The 18351-nt window shown below is 42.1% G+C and overlaps 1 protein-coding gene across 1 annotated transcript in view; it reads right to left on the reverse strand.

Annotated features, from left to right (window-relative positions):
* Nucleotides 1-7884: 7884 nt before the first annotated feature.
* tmem199 (transmembrane protein 199) overlaps nucleotides 7885-18351 on the reverse strand; it is a 21232-nt gene continuing 10765 nt past the window's right edge. Inside the window, exons 4-6 of the mRNA XM_062067924.1 lie at nucleotides 9390-9432; nucleotides 8804-8916; nucleotides 7885-8702 (exon numbers count right to left, since the gene is read on the reverse strand). Of these exons, the coding sequence (XP_061923908.1) occupies nucleotides 8607-8702; nucleotides 8804-8916; nucleotides 9390-9432 (252 nt within the window). The 3' untranslated portion in view covers nucleotides 7885-8606. The remainder of the gene's footprint in view (nucleotides 8703-8803; nucleotides 8917-9389; nucleotides 9433-18351) is intronic.

Genomic DNA, 18351 nt, shown 5'->3' on the forward strand with positions numbered 1-18351 from the left:
GGGGCATGTGTTGGTTGGCTTGAGTTGTTTTATATGTGATTATTTGTCTGTGTGTATGTTGAAAACTTGTGATTTCTTGTTTTAACAATAAGGGAATTGTTAATAGAATTTTGGTGGTTTGGAGTGTTTGAAGCATAGACGATGTGAGATGAATACATTTTCTTAACCTCTCCCTCCTCTGTCGTTGTCGGCAGAGGGGGCTTTTTCTGCAAGTGTATCAGATTAGCCAGAGTTGGGTACAGCTAAATTTAAGGCAGGGTTTGCTAACTGGTGTGACATTTGGACCATATAAAATTATGACGTCTATGAATGTGCGACATATCTGTCTATGTGGAAACTGCAGCGGTGGAAAAGCCTCATATTAGGTGACTGTTCAGTGACTCCGGTAAAGGAGATCAACTGAGCTGTATTTGTCACGACGTTATGTTTAATTTGCTGCAGTATAGACGGGTAGAGATCGGGCTGCATATGGTAGAGCTTTGGTGAAACTTGGGGAAACTGTATGGAACTGACAAAAAAAAAAAGATGACTTTAGAGCATTGGGTGATTATCAGTGACTCTATGGTGCTTTTATGCTGTTGCCGTGTATTGGTCAGGGAGGAAACACAGGGTCTGCTCCGCTGAACGGGTTAATCACCGTTGTATGAGTAAGAAGGGACCTGTGTTCGTGTTATGAGACGGCCGTTCCACAAGCACGCGTGCAAAGTTGTTTATATTGGTCCGGACCAGGGTTTGGGGTTTGTGTTTATAAATGTGTGTATATGAATGTTGACAAGTATGTGTATGGCCTATCCTCTGAAAAGCTTCCCTTCGTGGTAGAGAAAAAAGAGCAGCAGTATGTGTGTATTTTAATAACATTTGTGTAGCACCTGCAGGTCTTATCTGTTTTATTTTCCTCCTCTGAAAAGCTTCCTCTTCAAGCAAGCATACCTCCCGCACGCAAACTCCCTTTACGTTTTTTTTTTGTTTTTTTCTCTCGCAATCCCGCTAATCTGTAAAAGCTTGGAAATTGTCCAAAATGTGTGCTTGTCAGAAAGTAGACAAAGTTTATGTACAAAAAACATATGAGTGAATGATCCATCCATATAATTATCTTCTTCCGTTTATCGGAGGTTGGATCGCGGAGGCAGCAGCCTAAGCAGGGAAGTCCAGAACTCCCCCCTTTGGCGCTGCGAGCGAATTCCAGTAATTTGAATTTGTTTTTAACTGTGCTGGTGATTGTGACTGTGCGATATTATAGTTTATAAGAAGGCACTGAGATTTTGAGTACGGAAAAAGGCTCTCGCTCTCTGGTGAATTTTCTGTGTGTGTGTGTGCGCGTGTGACGCATGTAAAAAAAAAGGAGGCTCAGCTGGGAGACATTTTGAGATAAGAGTGTGTCGTTGTAACGAGGCTGTGTGAGTGACAGCTGCACGTGAGACGTGGGCCAAAGAGGTGTGACACTGTTAGCATAGCATTGAGCTAGGTTAGCATTGAGTTAGCATAGCATTGAGCTAGGTTAGCATTGAATTAGCATAGCATTGAGCTAGGTTAGCAAAAATTTGCTTACTGAGGCATAGTAAGGCTAAGTTAGCATCTAGCTTGGCATTACTAAGTGTGGTTGAACAGCTGTTCTCGGTCTGTAGAGTGTGCGGGTAGTTGGTGCTTGCTAAGTCCAGTAAAATAATAGATATATGGAAAATTACACGTTTAAACATCAATAAATAAATTTGGATTGTGGGACATTGAAACATTGTTTAATTCATCATTCATTTATATGTTTAGTATACTTTTTGGTACAGCCTTGATGCTCTGCTGATCCATACAGTTAAGTACTATCTATCTATCTATCCTGTGTGGAGCTGAGACAAAATACACACGCAAGCACATCATAGATTAGAACACATTATAGCTTTGAATTAGTTGTTATACAACAAATACATTTATAATATTGAATTTAAATATGATAAAGATAAATTAATTATTTAAATGTATTGGGAAATTTTTTTTTTAGAATAATCACTATAAAAGAGAATTTCAAAAATTAGAATTTTTAATTTTTTTAATTTTTACTTTTATCTGTGTAACTGGTTTTAAATCAAAATATTGTCGACGTTTATAGTCACACCGGTGTAAATCATGGAGTCTGAGTCGCAGGTTTGGTCAGCAGTTTGCATCCTCAGTAAATTGAACCCACTGCTAGCCGATGAAATAAAAAGATATTCACAAAAATGAAAAAAGAGGACACAAAGCTGTCTGTCACCCTGGCCGGTGGATGGGACTTTTGACACAAGTCAGTGTAGAGAGATGGAAGTTTTGATAAAAAATTACAAGATAAAGAACAAAAAACCTAAACGCATTAAGAAACGTGACAGAGAATCATCATTTGAATGTCCCTGAATAAAACTGTGTTTACGCTTTTGAATTTGTCATCAAATGAACTGTATACAGATCAGCCCTTCCCAGGACCAGCAGCTTCCTTGGAAGGCGGAAACACCATGTGACCAAAATGGTATGTTTGCAAAATGTAGAATTTGTGTGCCAGTTCCTCTGTGCAGATTCGAGGATGACAGCTGGCCACTCCAGATTCCGGTCCACACGCCAAGAGGGGCAGGGTCAAAGTCGGATCCCAGACCAACACACGATACCTGACTGGGAAGACCCCAAGGAGAGAAAACACCTAGCCAGCAACGATGCGTCCGTCGGGACTCCAGCAGCTGTGGAAGGAGGTGTCGGGAGTGCCGAAGCGGCGAGGAGGCCTTGAAGCAAGCCGAGGGCCTGGACCAAAGCCCCAACGCCCCATACTTTGCCCCAGCCTTCACCAAAGCCCCAACGCCCCAAACTCTATCTCAGCTTTCCCCATCTCGGCCAGCACGCACATGCCACTGAACAGTCTGCCAAATGGACTGAGCCACACCCCAAAGAGAGACAGACTGTTTGACAACAAACTGAGACAACTCTCAGCGGTGGATCACTCGGCTCGTGCGTCGATCAAGGACGCAGCAAGCTGCGAGAACTAATGTGAATTGCAGGGCACCAACTTGAGGCACCACCTGTTAGTCTACACGAGTACTAATCGAGCATGGACTCATACGAAATTCAGTGTTGTGTTCAAAATCAATTGGTAATCAACAATATTGGTAACTCCATTCATTGCAAATGCCGGGAAAAATAATTCTGCAACAGCTTACAGTCATAAGTCTATATTCATTCTAAACCAGATCTTGTTTGATTGATTATTAATGTGAAATACATCTGAATAAGCATATATATATATATATATATATATATATATATATATATATATATATATATATATATATATATATATATATATATATATATATATATATATATATATATAATTATGTTCAATGATGTTCATGATCAAAGTATTCTGGTATTACTTTACTAAATCAAAGGGTAGGCCACTAATTGTGTTCTGTGAGATGGTTTTACTGCAGGCTGGTAACAGCGATCGCTCTGTAGGAGGGTCATAGAGGAATTTCGCCTCGTATAAAAACATAGAGGTTTTTGCCTCTATCTGTGGTAGAGATTTAAGTTAGTGGCCTACGTCAGAAATCGGTATGGTCCAGTGTTCTAGAACCGGGGTATGTTGTGGAATTTCTGACCTTTGAAATATATTTCATGTCTATTAAGAATGTCTGCTCATTTCATTTCTCTTCTATTCTGTACCATTGAATGGACCGGGTCTGGGACAAAGTTGAATATGGAGTCGCACCAACCTGTTTACAGAATGTTTGATTGTCTAAGTATGACTAAGGGATTCGAGTTTGTTATGGAACAGACAGGTCAAAACAAAAAGACATTGATGCACGAGGAAAAACAGATAAAATAGGACGAAGTCAAACGAAGGGAAGCTTTTTTTTCATTCCATGCTGTCGGGCGCGCCCGGGGGGAAAACCGTCTGTGTGCTCGACAACTCAACCCAACCATTGTACCAATTAATTATAAGTAAATTAAAACTCTTGTGTTATACCTACTTTTGTTCTCATTGAAAACCTGGACCTTCCACTACATTATCATGATGTGTTCAATATGGTCTAGTAAAATGTGTTATTAGTGAGAGATTTAATAGCCTAAATACAAAGAAGTTAGACGTTCAAAAATGTGTAATTGGTTTTCAGAGCAATGTAAAATAAAGGACACCATAATAGCTGACAACAAAGTAAAACAGATTATTTAGAATTTTGGACAGTTAAATGTTTTAAAACTATTTTTGTTTGGGAAAGTGAGCTGGAGCTATGGTGCTAAGAGGTCCATTTAGATGTTGTCCAAGAATAGGTTAGTTTTGCATCAGTTTTTCCATGACACATAACATTTGATGTTTACAATATAGAACGGAATAACAAACCTTTATGCTCTGCTACACCAGAATCAGCAGTGGCTGCTTCATCTGAGTTTGACTCACAGCAGTCCAATGATGCCTTAAATGCATGGTGAGTGATGTATCGACAATACTTGGCGGTTTTGGTTTATTAGTGAACTGCTGTAACACTGGCCGTGACTAATACATATTCAACACCTTGGCTATTTCAATTACACATGCCGCTGCCTCAGAATCAGAGTGAAGTCCGCAGTCTACTAGGAATGGCCAACTACAGTGCTCGCTTCATTCCAGACTTCTCATCAATCACCCAGCCGATTCGTGAACTTACAAAGAAAGATGCGGCCTGGCACTGGACAGATAAACATACAAATGCCCTGACTCAGCTACAGGACAGACTAATCAGCCACCCAGTCATGAGCTACTTCCATCCAGGAAGAAAGACAACAGTCATTGGGGATGCAAGCCCGGTTGGTCTCAGCGCCATCCTTGCACAGACGGACAAAACAAACAACAAAACGCACATTCTGGCCTACGCCAGCAGAGCCCTGACTCCAGTTGAACTAAGGTACTCCCAGACTGAGCGGGAAGCACTTGCAATAGTCTGGAGTTGCGAACACTTCCATCTGTACCTATATGGATCGGATTTTGTCATGGTCACAGACCACAAACCACTGGAACTGATTTTCAACAATCCGAAGTCCAAACCCCCAGCACGCATAGAAAGATGGGCTCTCAGACTCCAACCCTACAAGTTCAAAGTAGTTCACAAAGCGGGGAAATCCAATCCAGCAGACTATATGTCACGCCACCCGCAAACTCTCCACAAGTGTATGACAACTGATGACATTGGCACTGAGATCCATGTCAGGTTCATCGCAGAACATGCAATCCCCAAAGCAATGACTCTCCAAGAAGTGCAACGAGAGACAGTCAAGCTGCTACACCTGAAAAAAGTGATTCACTCTGGCGACTGGACCCAGCTGTATGACGGCCCCTCGGAATATGATTGCTCAATGTTAAAAGCCTTCCACACCGTCAGGGAAGAGCTCACAGTCCTGGATGACGGCAGCCTCATCCTTAGAGGCAACAGACTGGTACTGCCACAGACACTACAAACTAGAGCTCTAGCTCTCGCTCATGAAGGACATCAAGGCGTAGTTAAGACCAAGCAGCTACTCCGAGAAAAGGTCTGGTTCCCTGGAATAGACAAGCAAGCAGAAGAACTAATGCCTCAGTGCATCCCATGTCAGTCATCAGTACCGAGAACGGAACACCAGCCACTACAAATGTCTGAACTCCCAACTGGACCCTGGAAAAATGTCTCCGTGGACTTTTGCGGTCCCCTACCCTCCGGTGATTACCTGTTTGTTGTGCTGGACGAATACTCAAGATTCCCCTTCGTCGAGATCACATCCTCAACCTCAGCACACACAATAATCCCTGTCATGGATAAAATATTTTCCTTGGTGGGCACGCCAGAAGTCGTCAAGAGTGACAACGGGCCCCCATTCTCAGGCAATATATTCTGTGACTTTGCTCACTACCTCGGTTTCCACCACAGGAAAATCACACCATACTGGCCACAGGCCAATGCAGTAGTTGAAAGATTCAACAGACCTTTAATCAAGGCTGTGCACACTGCCATGGTTGAAGGTAAGCCATGGAAGCAAGAATTGTACAAGTTCCTTCGCAACTATCGCACCACTCCTCACCACACCACCAACCGGTCTCCAGCAGAATTATTCTTTGGTCGACCCATGTCAATAAAACTGCCCTCCATCTCTCACCCCACCGACGACAATGACCTCAGGCAAACTGATGCACTAAGGAAGACGAAAATGAAACTATATGCGGATGAAAGGAGGAATGCCGTGCACTCACAGTTGAAACAGGGTGATGTTGTCCTGATACGTCAGAGGAGAACCGGGAAAATGGTCACACCATTCAACCCCAAGCCATACAAGGTCATCTCAGTGAAAGGAACAATGGTCACCGCAAAAAGACAGGGACATGAAGTCACCAGGCACAGGTCCCTGTACAAGCTTCTCAAACACCAACCATTTGTCCCACTGAATTGTGACAGTGACAGCAGTGATGATGATGATGATGATGATGAGGACAGTACCGGTGATCAGATTCATGACCAGGATCAACAACGACAACAACAAGGTCCGGATCAAGACAAGAGGAGATACCCTGTCAGAGCCGACAGACGACTCCCAAGGAGACTCTTGGACTGAATTAACCTTTGAACTTCTATTTGCTCCTGTATACTAATGTCAGGAGGCATTTATTATCCATTTAAAATATTTGTATTGTATTGTCATTGTGAAAGTTTGAACTGGCAAAATCTTTAGTTTGACTTAAGTTAAGTGTCACCGTACAGTTCTTTTTTTTCAACAGAAACAAGGACATTTACTTTGAAAGAAAAGGAGGGATGTAATGTTGTGAAAATGGGCACGGCCCCTTTAAGAGACTGAGTTCACGAGTCTCTCACGTGATCCCGGAAGTTGAAGGTTCATAACATCGAGAGCGGTAGCAATGCCGGCAAAGCGTACAGCGGAGTATGATTAATGTTTGAAGGTGTTCATTAAACTCAGTTCTATAAAGCAAGAGTGGACCTCACGTTTCTACAGCTGGATTGTTATATACAATAAATTACCCACTATACCTATTTGTTGAGTGGTTAATTGACCACGTGTTTGCAGTAACGTGTTGAAAATCAGTGAAATGTGAATAAGACAACTAATAATACCTAATTAAATAATACTCTGACTTGTTAAGTGGTTAATCGTAAAAAAAAAAAAAAAGGAAACCAATTGGGTGTATTACACCAGGCACAGTCAAGGACACTGAAAAACAAGAACATTGAAGGTGGGGTAAGAGGGCCCACACCAATTACTATTACAGGGGGCCCAGAATTCCTAGCAACGGCTCTGTTCCCACTAATAGTACACACAATTCTATAATTATTATTTTGAGTGCATGAGATGTATGGCCTAAAACGCAGTGCACTTTCAGTATCCAGACGCTGCCTTTAAAATGGCCAAAATGCTGAGTACGCAGTAACAGACACTTACCACTCTCAATAGTTGCCAGCTGTGTAGCGGAAGTTGAGGGACTACCTCAAGCGGTGGCAATTCACTTTTAAAAGGTACAGAAGGAACGGAAGTGGATAAATATTGCGATTGACATTTTCGGTAAGTGCGCAGTAACCAAATCTAATCTGGAGCCTATCTCAGCTGCACTCTGGGGGAAGGCAGAGTAAACCCCGGAAGAGTCACCACCTCATCGCAGCTCAGAGATTTGTTTAAAACTATGACCCCAAAATGTGTGATTATTTTTGACAGAAACATATACAGAATATATACTCAGGAAGCCAGGTCAGGATAGATACCTCATGACCTGACATACAGCACTAATAATATGAACACTTTAATAAGTATTAACCACAGTTCATAGTTCACAAAAACTGTACTTTAATCAATTTATCTTATACATGATTGCATACCTAAAATGCACTCAATACAGAAATATAAAATAAGACTCAACAATGTGCATGTTTGTTTTTTATTGGTACAATAATGATCAGAAATAGGAATTTAAAGAAAGTGAGCTGTGTACATTTTGTTTGGGATTTGTTAAATACAAGAGAAGTGGATGTCGTTTCAGGAAATAATATACAGGAAGAGTGGAACAGGACCACAGCATGTGGAAAAACATTAAAGGGACAATCAAAATATATTTTTAGATATCATCTAGAAATCTGGAAAGCAAATGAACTGAACATGATAATCACTAGTAGAATCATAGTACCTTAAATCACTCACTTTTTCACCAATTCTGCCAAAAGACAACATAGATTTTTCATTGTCAATTCCCCCAAACACAGTCCACTAATCTTTCAAACAAAAATAAGCATTCCTATGAGAAGGTTCTGTAGGTGTATACACGGCCAGTAACCATATGTTGCACTGAAAATGGTCAAAATTGTGAGTGTGCAGGTATGGAAATCAATCGTCACCATTTGGCTACAGTAAGCAATTCACAATTATAAAGGAGAGAAAAAGTTGTTGGTAATTTTCATTTCCTTAAATAAGCAAAAATAATAATGAATCTGGTACAGCACTACACTGTCAAAATGTGTGGCCAGAGTGTACGCAGTATTTATTGACATACTGACGTAAGTATTCCATTTGAGACACTGTCAATGACCTTATGCTTCTATTTGCAGCTTTTCCTCCCTGACTTGAGCGTCATGCCCTTGTTAGTTGTGCTAGGGTTCCCCGAGTTCTCCCTCCATGGTCCGGACTAGGACAAACAGCTCAGCAAGACCGACAACAGACGTTGCAATCACAGCAGACACGACTCGCTAGGGAACAAAAAAAACAAAAAAGTATGCGTGAATGCTTGTTTGTCTACTTGTATCATAGTTGAAATATGTACTGCCTGTAAAATAAGAGTTGTTCTTACAGGTGTTGTTTCTGTGAACAGGTACTGACTGCCCATGTAGGAACATGCAAATGTAGCAACGACTGTCACCAGGAAGTTGAAAACGGTCACAACCACCGCTTTAGCTGATCGTACTGTAAAAACCAAAAACGTGGATTTTTATTTCAGCATTAGAGATTGAATTTCCATCCATCCATCCATTTTTTACCGCTTGTCCCCGTCAGGGTCGCGGGGATGCTGGAGCCTATCCCAGCTGCACTCAGGCGGAAGGCGGGGTACACCTTGAACAAGTCGCCACCTCATCACAGGGCCAACACAGATAGACAGACAACATTCACACTCACATTCACACACTAGGGCCAATTTAGTGCTGCCAATCAAGCTATCCCCTGCAGGTGCATGTCTTTGGAGGTGGGAGGAAGCCGGAGTACCCGAAGGGAACCCACGCATTCACGGGGAGAACGTGCAAACTACACACAGAAAGACTCCGAGCTGGGGGATCGAACCCAGGACATTCATATTGTGAGGCACACGCACTAACCCCTGTCCCAACGTGCTGCCCTTGAGATTGAATTTTAATGACGTAAAATGTGAAATATACACTAACCTTCCCGTCCAAAATCTGCCAGTGTTCCATTTCGATTCATTTCCTGAAAATGAGTGAAAAGATGAGGGTAAGTGATTCTGCAAATGTTAGTATCGATCTGATACCAAGGAAATACCGGGCCATTATTGCTGATACAGACACAGATTTATTTTTATTTTTTACTTGCTTTCATGTTATTAATTTCCAAAAGTATCCAATACCAGGACAAAAAGTTGATAGATTTGTTTCTATTCCCTTTTTTTTAATGTAGAGGGGTAACAATACTTGCTAAATATAGCACCAAAGTCACTAAGTGGGCAACACATTCACTGGCTTATAAGGTGTGTTAAAGGCCTACTGAAACCCACTACTACCGACCACGCAGTCTGATAGTTTATATATCAATGATGAAATCTTAACATTGCAACACATGCCAATACGGCCGGGTTAACTTATAAAATGCAATTTTAAATTTCCCGCTAAACTTCCGGTTGAAAACGTCTATGTATGATGACGTATGCGCGTGACGTCAATCGTTGAAACGGAAGTATTCGGACACATTGTATCCAATACAAAAAGCTTGGTTTTCATCGCAAAATTCCACAGTATTCTGGACATCTGTGTTGGTGAATCTTTTGCAATTTGCTTAATGAACAATGAAGACTGCAAAGAAGAAAGTTGTAGGTGGGATCGGTGTATTAGTGGCTGGCTGCAGCAACACAACCAGGAGGACTTTGACTTGGATAGCAGACACGCTATCCGACGCTAGCCACCGACCGCACAGATGATCGGGTGAAGTCCTTCGTCGCTCCGTCGATCGCTGGAACGCAGGTGAGCACGGGTGTTGATGAGCAGATGAGGACTGGCTGGCGTAGGTGGATAGCTAATGTTTTTAGCATAACTCTGTGAGGTCCCTTTGCTAAGTTAGCTTCGATGGCGTCGTTAGCAACAGCATTGTTAAGCTTCGCCAGCCTGGAAAGCATTAACCGTGTATTTACAGGTCCATGGTTTAATAGTATTGTTGATTTTCTGTCCATCCTTCCAGTCAGGGGTTTATTTCTTTTGTTTCTATCTGCAGTTAAGCCCGATGCTATCACGTTAGCTCCGTAGCTAAAGTGCTTCGCCGATGTATTGTCGTGGAGATAAATGTCACTGTGAATGTCCATTTTGCGTTCTCGACTCTCATTTTCAAGAGGATATAGTATCCGAGGTAGTTTAAAATACAAATCCGTGATCCACAATAGAAAAAGGAGAGTGTGGAATCCAATGAGCCAGCTTGTACCTAAGTTTTGGTCAGAGCGAAAAAAGATGCGTCCTGCACTGCACTCTAGTCCTTTTGTGGGAGGGTCTTATTAACCACTTTCACTGTGTATTCTCCATGCTTGCTTTGTTGTAGTTTTTAGCGCTCCCATAGCGAGTCTACTGACAGATATAGGTTTGAACTTTCCATCCATCTTCTTCCGCTTAACCGAGGTCAGGTCTTTGGGGCAGCAGCCTGAGTGGAGAATCCCAGACTTCCCTCTCCCTAGCCACTACATCCAGCTCCTCCCGGAGGATCCCGAGGCGTTCCCAGGCCACCCAAAAAACATAGTCTCCCCAACGTGTCCTGAGTTTTCCCCGTAGCCTCCTACCGCTCGGACGTGTCCTTAACACCTCCCCCACCTAACCGGGCTCCTCTTGATGTGGAGGAGCAGCGACTTTACTTTGAACTCCTCCTGAATGACAGAGCTTCTCACCTCATTTCTAAGGGAGAGCCCTGCCACCCGACGGAGGAAAGTCATTTCTGCTGCTTGTACCCATGATCTGGTCCTTTTGGTCATAACCCAATGCTCATGACCATAGGTGAGGATGGGAATGGAGATCAACCGGTAAATTGAGAGTTTTGCCTTCTGGCTCAGCTCAGTCTTTACCACAACGGATCGATTCAGTGTCTGCAGTACCGATCGGCCTGTCGATCTCACGATCCACTTTTCCCTCGCTCGTGAACAAGACTCTGAGGTACTTGAACTCCTCCACTTGGGGCAAGATCTCCTTCCCAACCCGGAAATGGCACTCCACCCTTTTCCGGGCGAGAACCATGGACTCAGACTTGGAGGTGCTGATTCTCATCCCAGTCGCTTCACATATAGCAGATCCAGTGAGAGCTGAAGATCCTGGCTGGATAAAGCCATCAAGACCACATCATCTGCAAAAAGCTGAGACCTAATCCTGCAGCCACCAAACCAAATCCCCTTAATGCCCTGACTGTGCCTAGAAATTCCATCCATTAAAATTATGAACAGAATTGGTGACAAAGCGCAGCCCTAGCGGAGTCCAACCCTCACTGAACGGGTCCGACTTACTGCCGGCAATGCGGGCCAAGCTCTGACACCGATCATACAGGGAGCGGACCGCCACAATCAGACAGTCCAATACACCATACTCTCTGAGCACTCCCCGCAGGACTTCCTAAGGGACATGGTCGAATGCCTTCTCCAAGTCCACAAAGCACATCTAAACTCCCATGCACCCTCAAGGACCCTGCCAAGAGTATAGAGCTGGTCCACAGTTCCACAACCAGGACAAAAACCACACTGCTCCTCCTGAATCCGAGGTTCGACTATCTGGCGTAGCCTCCTTTCTAGTACACCTGAATAGACCTTAACGGGAAGGCTGTGGAGTGTGATCCACGATAGTTGGGATACCCCCTAGAATTCCCCTTCTTAAAGAGAGAAACCACCACCCCTGTCTGCCAATCCAGAGGCACCGCCTCCGAATTCTACGCAATGTTGCAGAGTCTTGTCAACCAAGACAGCCCCACAGCATCCAGAGCCTTGAGGAACTCCGGGCGGATCTCTTCCCACCGAGGAGCTTTTTAACTACCTCGGCAACTTCAGCCCCAGAAATAGGAGAGCCCACCACAGATTGCCCAGGCACTGCTTCCTCATAGGAAGACGTGTAGTTGGGAATGAGGAGGTCTTCAAAGTATTCCCTCCACCGATCCACAATATCCTGAGTCGAGGTCAGCAGCACACCATTCTCACCATACACGGTGTGGACAGTGCACTACTTTCCCCTCCTTAGGCGGCGTATGGGGGTCAAGAATTGCTTCGAAACCATCTGGAATTCGTTTTCTATGGCTTCCCCGAACTCCTCCAATGTCCGAGTTTTTGCCTCTGCGACCACCGAAGCCGCACACTGTCGGTACCTGTCCGCTGCCTCCGGAGTCCCATGAGCCGAAAGGACCCGATAGGACTCTTTCTTTATCTTGACGGCATCCTTCACCGCTGGTGTCCACCAACGGGTTCTGGGATTACCGCCACGGCAGGCACCAACCACCTTGTGGCCACAGCTCCGATCAGCCGCCTCGACAATAGAGGTTCGGAACATGGTCCACTCGGACTCAATATCCAGCGCCTCCCTTATGACATGTTCAAAGTTCTTCCTGAGGTGGGAATTGAAACTATTACTGACGGGAGACTCTGCTGGATGTTCCCAGCAGACCCTTACAATGCGTTTGGGCCTGCCAGGTCTGTCCGGCATCCTCCCCCACCATTGCGGCCAACTCACGGTAGAAAGCTCCGCCCCTCTCTTCACCCGAGTTTCCAAAACTTGAAACGGCAAATCCGATGCCACAAAGTCAATTATCGAACACTACTTTTTTTGGGAAATGGCAACAGTGGAGAATGCACGACTCAGTCTGCCCCACATCAAGAGGATAGCTAAAGAGAAGGAGCTTATTGACTATAATCGTGGATGTGCGCGAGGCATTCTGGGCACATTTCCACCGTATATGGATAATCTGCTGACGTCACACACGGCAAAAACATCCAAAAAGGAGCAAATTCCAAACAGCTCGTTTGGCAGAAGTAGGATGAAGGCAAGATTGTTTCATAAATAACTCTACAATGCCTCCATGGTTTGATTAAAAATGTTCAGGACTTATGCAGATCCCAAATACACAACAGCAGGTACCAATATAGGTAACAAAAGTTGGTTTTGCATAATATAACTCCTTTAAAGCATGGTTTCAATGCCATCTTCTACAAACCCCGTTTCCATATGAGTTGGGAAATTGTGTTAGATGTAAATATAAACGGAATACAATGATTTTCAAATAATTTTCAATCCATATTCAGTTGAATATGTTACAAAGACAACATATTTGATGTTCAAACTGATAAACTTTTTTTTTTTTTGCAAAGGTGGCAATAAATACTGATAAAGTTGAGGAATGCTCATCAAACACTTATTTGGAACATCCCACAGGTGAACAGGCTAATTGGGAACAGGTGGGTGCCATGATTGGGTATAAAAGTAGATTCCATGAAATGCTCAGTCATTCACAAACAAGGATGGAGCGAGGGTCACCACTTTGTCAACAAATGCGTGAGCAAATTGTTGAACAGTTTAAGAAAAAACTTTCTCAACCAGCTATTGCAAGGAATTTAGGGATTTCACCATCTACGGTCCGTAATATCATCAAAGGGTTCAGAGAATCTGGAGAAATCACTGCACGTAAGCAGCTAAGCCCGTGACCTTCGATCCCTCAGGCTGTACTGCATCAACAAGCGACATCAGTGTGTAAAGGATATCACCACATGGGCTCAGGAACACTTCAGAAACCCACTGTCAGTAACTACAGTTGGTCGCTACATCTGTAAGTGCAAGTTAAAACTCTCCTATGCAAGGCGAAAATCGTTTATCAACAACACCCAGAAACGCCGTCGGCTTCGCTGGGCCTGAGCTCATCTAAGATGGACTGATAAAGTGGAAAAGTGTTCTGTGGTCTGACGAGTCCACATTTCAAATTGTTTTTGGAAACTGTGGACGTGGTGTCCTCCGGACCAAAGAGGAAAAGAACCATCCGGATTGTTATAGGCGCAAAGTTGAAAAGCCAGCATCTGTGATGATATGGGGGTGTATTAGTGCCCAAGACATGGGTAACTTACACATCTGTGAAGGCGCCATTAATGCTGAAAGGTACATACAGGTTTTGGAGCAACATATGTTGCCATCCAAGCAACGTTACCATGGACGCCCCTGCTTATTTCAGCAAGACAATGCCAAGCCACGTGTTACATCAACGTGGCTTCATAGTAAAAGAGTGCGGGTACTAGACTGGCCTGCCTGTAGTCCAGACCTGTCTCCCATTGAAAATGTGTGGCGCATTATGAAGCCTAAAATACCGCAACGGAGACCCCCGGACTGTTGAACAACTTAAGCTGTACATCAAGCAAGAATGGGAAAGAATTCCACCTGAAAAGCTTAAAAAATGTGTCTCCTCAGTTCCCAAACGTTTACTGAGTGTTGTTAAAAGGAAAGGCCATGTAACACATAAGGCTGAAACGACGCGTCGACATAGTCGACGTCATCGGTTACGTAAATAAGTCGACGCCGTTTTTGTGCGTCGACGCGTCGCATATTTACGTCACACTACCGTCATGGTGGACCGCAAAGCAGACGGTGCGAGCGAGGGGGAAAAAATCACGCCAAAAGTCGTCAAAAGTGTGGGAGTATTTCAATACACGGCCTAATAATGTTGTTGTATGCACGCTGTGTCGAGCGGAAATGGCCTAAAATAGCAGCACAACGGCTATGAACGAACATTTGAAAAGAAAACCATCAACTAGTCAATCCTCCGCGTGAGCATACGTTGTCATCATTACACAAAAACATGAATGTGTCATTTGTATCTGCTAGGGGTGTAACGGTACGTGTTTTGTATTGAACCGTTTCGGTACGGGGCTTTCGGTTCGGTACGGGGGTGTACCGAACGAGTTTCTAAGCTAAAGCTAAAGTGTTAACAAGCTGCTTTGCTCCTTCTGCTTCTGTCTCAGCATTGTCCCACCCACACAACCATCTGATTGGTACACAGAAAGCGTTATCAGCCAATCAGCAGTGCGTATTCAAAACGTTAGCAGCCAATCAGCAGTGCGTATTCAGAGCGCATGTAGTCAGCGCTTCAGCGTCGAGCAGATAGGTGTTTAGCAGGTGAGCATCAGGCAACGGACTCTCCCCAAATGATAATAAACACCTCCCAGTCAACTACTAGTAACATCACTATGAGCCCGTTGACCTTCTAGAAACTTAAACTGCAGCTCAGCTCACTCGCAGTCCTGGCTTGAGGTGAAGGCTAATTACCTCATCTGAGCGCCTATTTTCAGCTGCTGGGAATATTGTAAACAAGAAAAGAACCAGAGCATGTAGACATGCTAACCTTTCTTCTTTACAACTGTTAGTCACTCACTGGAATGAGTAGAATTGGTTATTGTGTACTGTGTTGGACTGGGTGTTTATTTTGCACATTTTAAAAGCAATACTTAATGTTTACAGTGCTCCAGAATATTTAGATTGGCACTTTTTTGTATTGGATGTTTATCTTTATTTTTGCACATTTTAGCAAATAAGCAATACTTTCACTTTTGTTGAAATGTTTACACTGTTGTTACAGAATATTTCGTTTTGCACTTTTTTGTATTGGATGTTTATCTTTATTTTTGCACATTTTAAAGCAAAATAAGCAATACTTTTACTTTTGAAATGCTTATACTATTGCAGAATCTTAAGATTTGCACTGGATGTTTACTTTTATATTTGCACATTAAAAAGCAAATAAGCTACTTTTAATTTTGTTAAATGTTAAAAGTTTTAAATGTTTACATTGTTACAGAATATTTTGTCATGTTGTTGTCAATGTTGACTGAGTGGCCATACTTCTTTTTTTTTGTAAATTAAAGCCATGCCTTTTGAAAAAACGGGCCTACATTTATTTTTTCATCTTCATTTTAAATAAAAAAATAATCGGTATAAGGAAAAATAATCTATAGATTAACCGATTAATCGAAAAAAATATATATAGATTAATCGATAGAAAAATAATCGTTAGCTGCAGCCTTAGTAACACAGTGGTGAACATGCCCTTTCCAAACTACTTTGGCACGTGTTACAGCCATGAAATTCAAAGTTCATTATTAATTGCAAAAAAAAAAAAAAGTTTATGAGTTTGAACATCAAATATCTTGTCTTTGTAGTGCATTCAATTGAATATGGGTTGAAAAGGATTTGCAATTCATTGTATTCCGTCTATATTTACATCTAACACAATTTCCGAACTCATATGGAAACAGGGTTTGTATAAGGAGCTACAATTTTTACCAAAAGCTTCATTTATAGACAGTGGCATTTAATGTGTTCATAAGCTAGATCAACAGCTAGCCCTAAATACGTTTGTGGCAGTTCAAATGTATTTGTGACAAAGCAGTGTGTGGTGGTTCATATAGGTTTGTGACAAATTAGTAAGCGATGGTTAAAATTATTTGTATTGGCCTGTTAGCCGTGACACATTCCAAAATAAATAAACATACATATATACATACATACATACATACACATACATACATACATGCACAGATATATATAGCGCTCAAATTTTCCGTAATGCCCAAAAAATGTACCAACATTTGCGGCAAGACCATGCCGTGACCGACTTTGACCTTTTACTTGTTAATGGACAAGGGATGTAACAGTAAACGGTATAATGATAATTTGCGATAATTCCCGACGGTTAGTAATACCGTTAAATTTTTTAATGACCTAAAAACCGTCATTTATTAATGCATTTTCGGCAACACGAAGTCAGGCGCATGCGCACTAGCGTCGTTTGGCTGGATAATCATGGCGGACCAACGACACCGACTTTGCTGCAGAAATTTCCTCTCGGAATAAACGGAGCCAAGCGCTTGGTTTAACATAATTTTCCCTCGCTTCCCGCTGTGCGTTTAAGAGCGCACTGCTGTGTTTAGATGGAGACAGGTGTGGACAATATTGGAGACAGACGCACTTGTCCCCACACTAAAAGTATACAGCGAAGGAGAAAACTATTTGATGTTTTGCAGCAGGCGATGTGTCGTGAACGTTGTCACAACTTGTTTATAAAGTCTTTACTTTGTTGACTGGGATGTTCACTCCTCCTTTATTTAACTGCAAACTGTATCAGTGTTCAAATAACATCAATACTAGCTATAATGTTTTGTCATCTCATCGAATTGAACGCAGGCGGTGAAGATTGTTTATTCGATGTGTGAGGTATCACTCCGGGTTTTTTTTTGTTGGCCAAACTGTTGTACTGAAACACGAGGGAGGCGTTGAAGAAGAACAAAGCTTGTTTATCAGACTTCATCTTCATTAGCCAAACTGCTTTGTGTTTTATTTTGATATCAAAAAGTAAACACTAGGTTTCGTTTACATTAATTGTGGTTTTTTTCCTGTCACTTCAAAAATCATTCATGTGACATCATTTTGTTAATGTGTTATTGTGTATAGTTAATTCCTATACGACATTTTTCTGCTCAAACTCATAATGGATCTGTCCGGTACATCATCTATATGATGTACATAACTTAAAAAAATATAAAAATAAAAACTCTCTCTATCAAAATGTAAAAATAGAGATAAAGGCATCGTGTAATGACAGAAAGCTGACAAGTTAATGTTATTGAAGAATAAAAAATATATACTGTATATATATCCTGCCTAAAAAGAAAATAATGTTTGCCTTGGTGCCCTTCTAACTTGCCTTGGTGCCCTAAAATATGAGCCCTCCTTTAAGGCAACACTTGCCTTGACCTTAAAAAGTTAAACTTTGAGGCTTGTGTGTACATATACATATACATATATATATATATATATATATATATATATATATATATATATATATATATATATATATATATATATATATATATATATATATATATATATATATATATATATATATATATATATATATATATACATATATATATATATTAAGGGTTGTGAACGATAAACCGATGCGACCGAGTATACGGTTCAACAAGTGAGCGATTAGATTGCATCGGTAGCAGACTCCTCAATCAATGCGAATAATCCATGAATTCCTAGCTGAATCGGTTATAGAGTCATGGATCGGTTATCGCGAGACTTTGCATGGGTCGTCCAGATTACAATATGCGTCAGCGTC

The sequence above is a fragment of the Entelurus aequoreus genome, linkage group LG13 (genome assembly GCF_033978785.1).
Source record: "Entelurus aequoreus isolate RoL-2023_Sb linkage group LG13, RoL_Eaeq_v1.1, whole genome shotgun sequence".
Classification (NCBI taxonomy): domain Eukaryota; kingdom Metazoa; phylum Chordata; class Actinopteri; order Syngnathiformes; family Syngnathidae; genus Entelurus; species Entelurus aequoreus.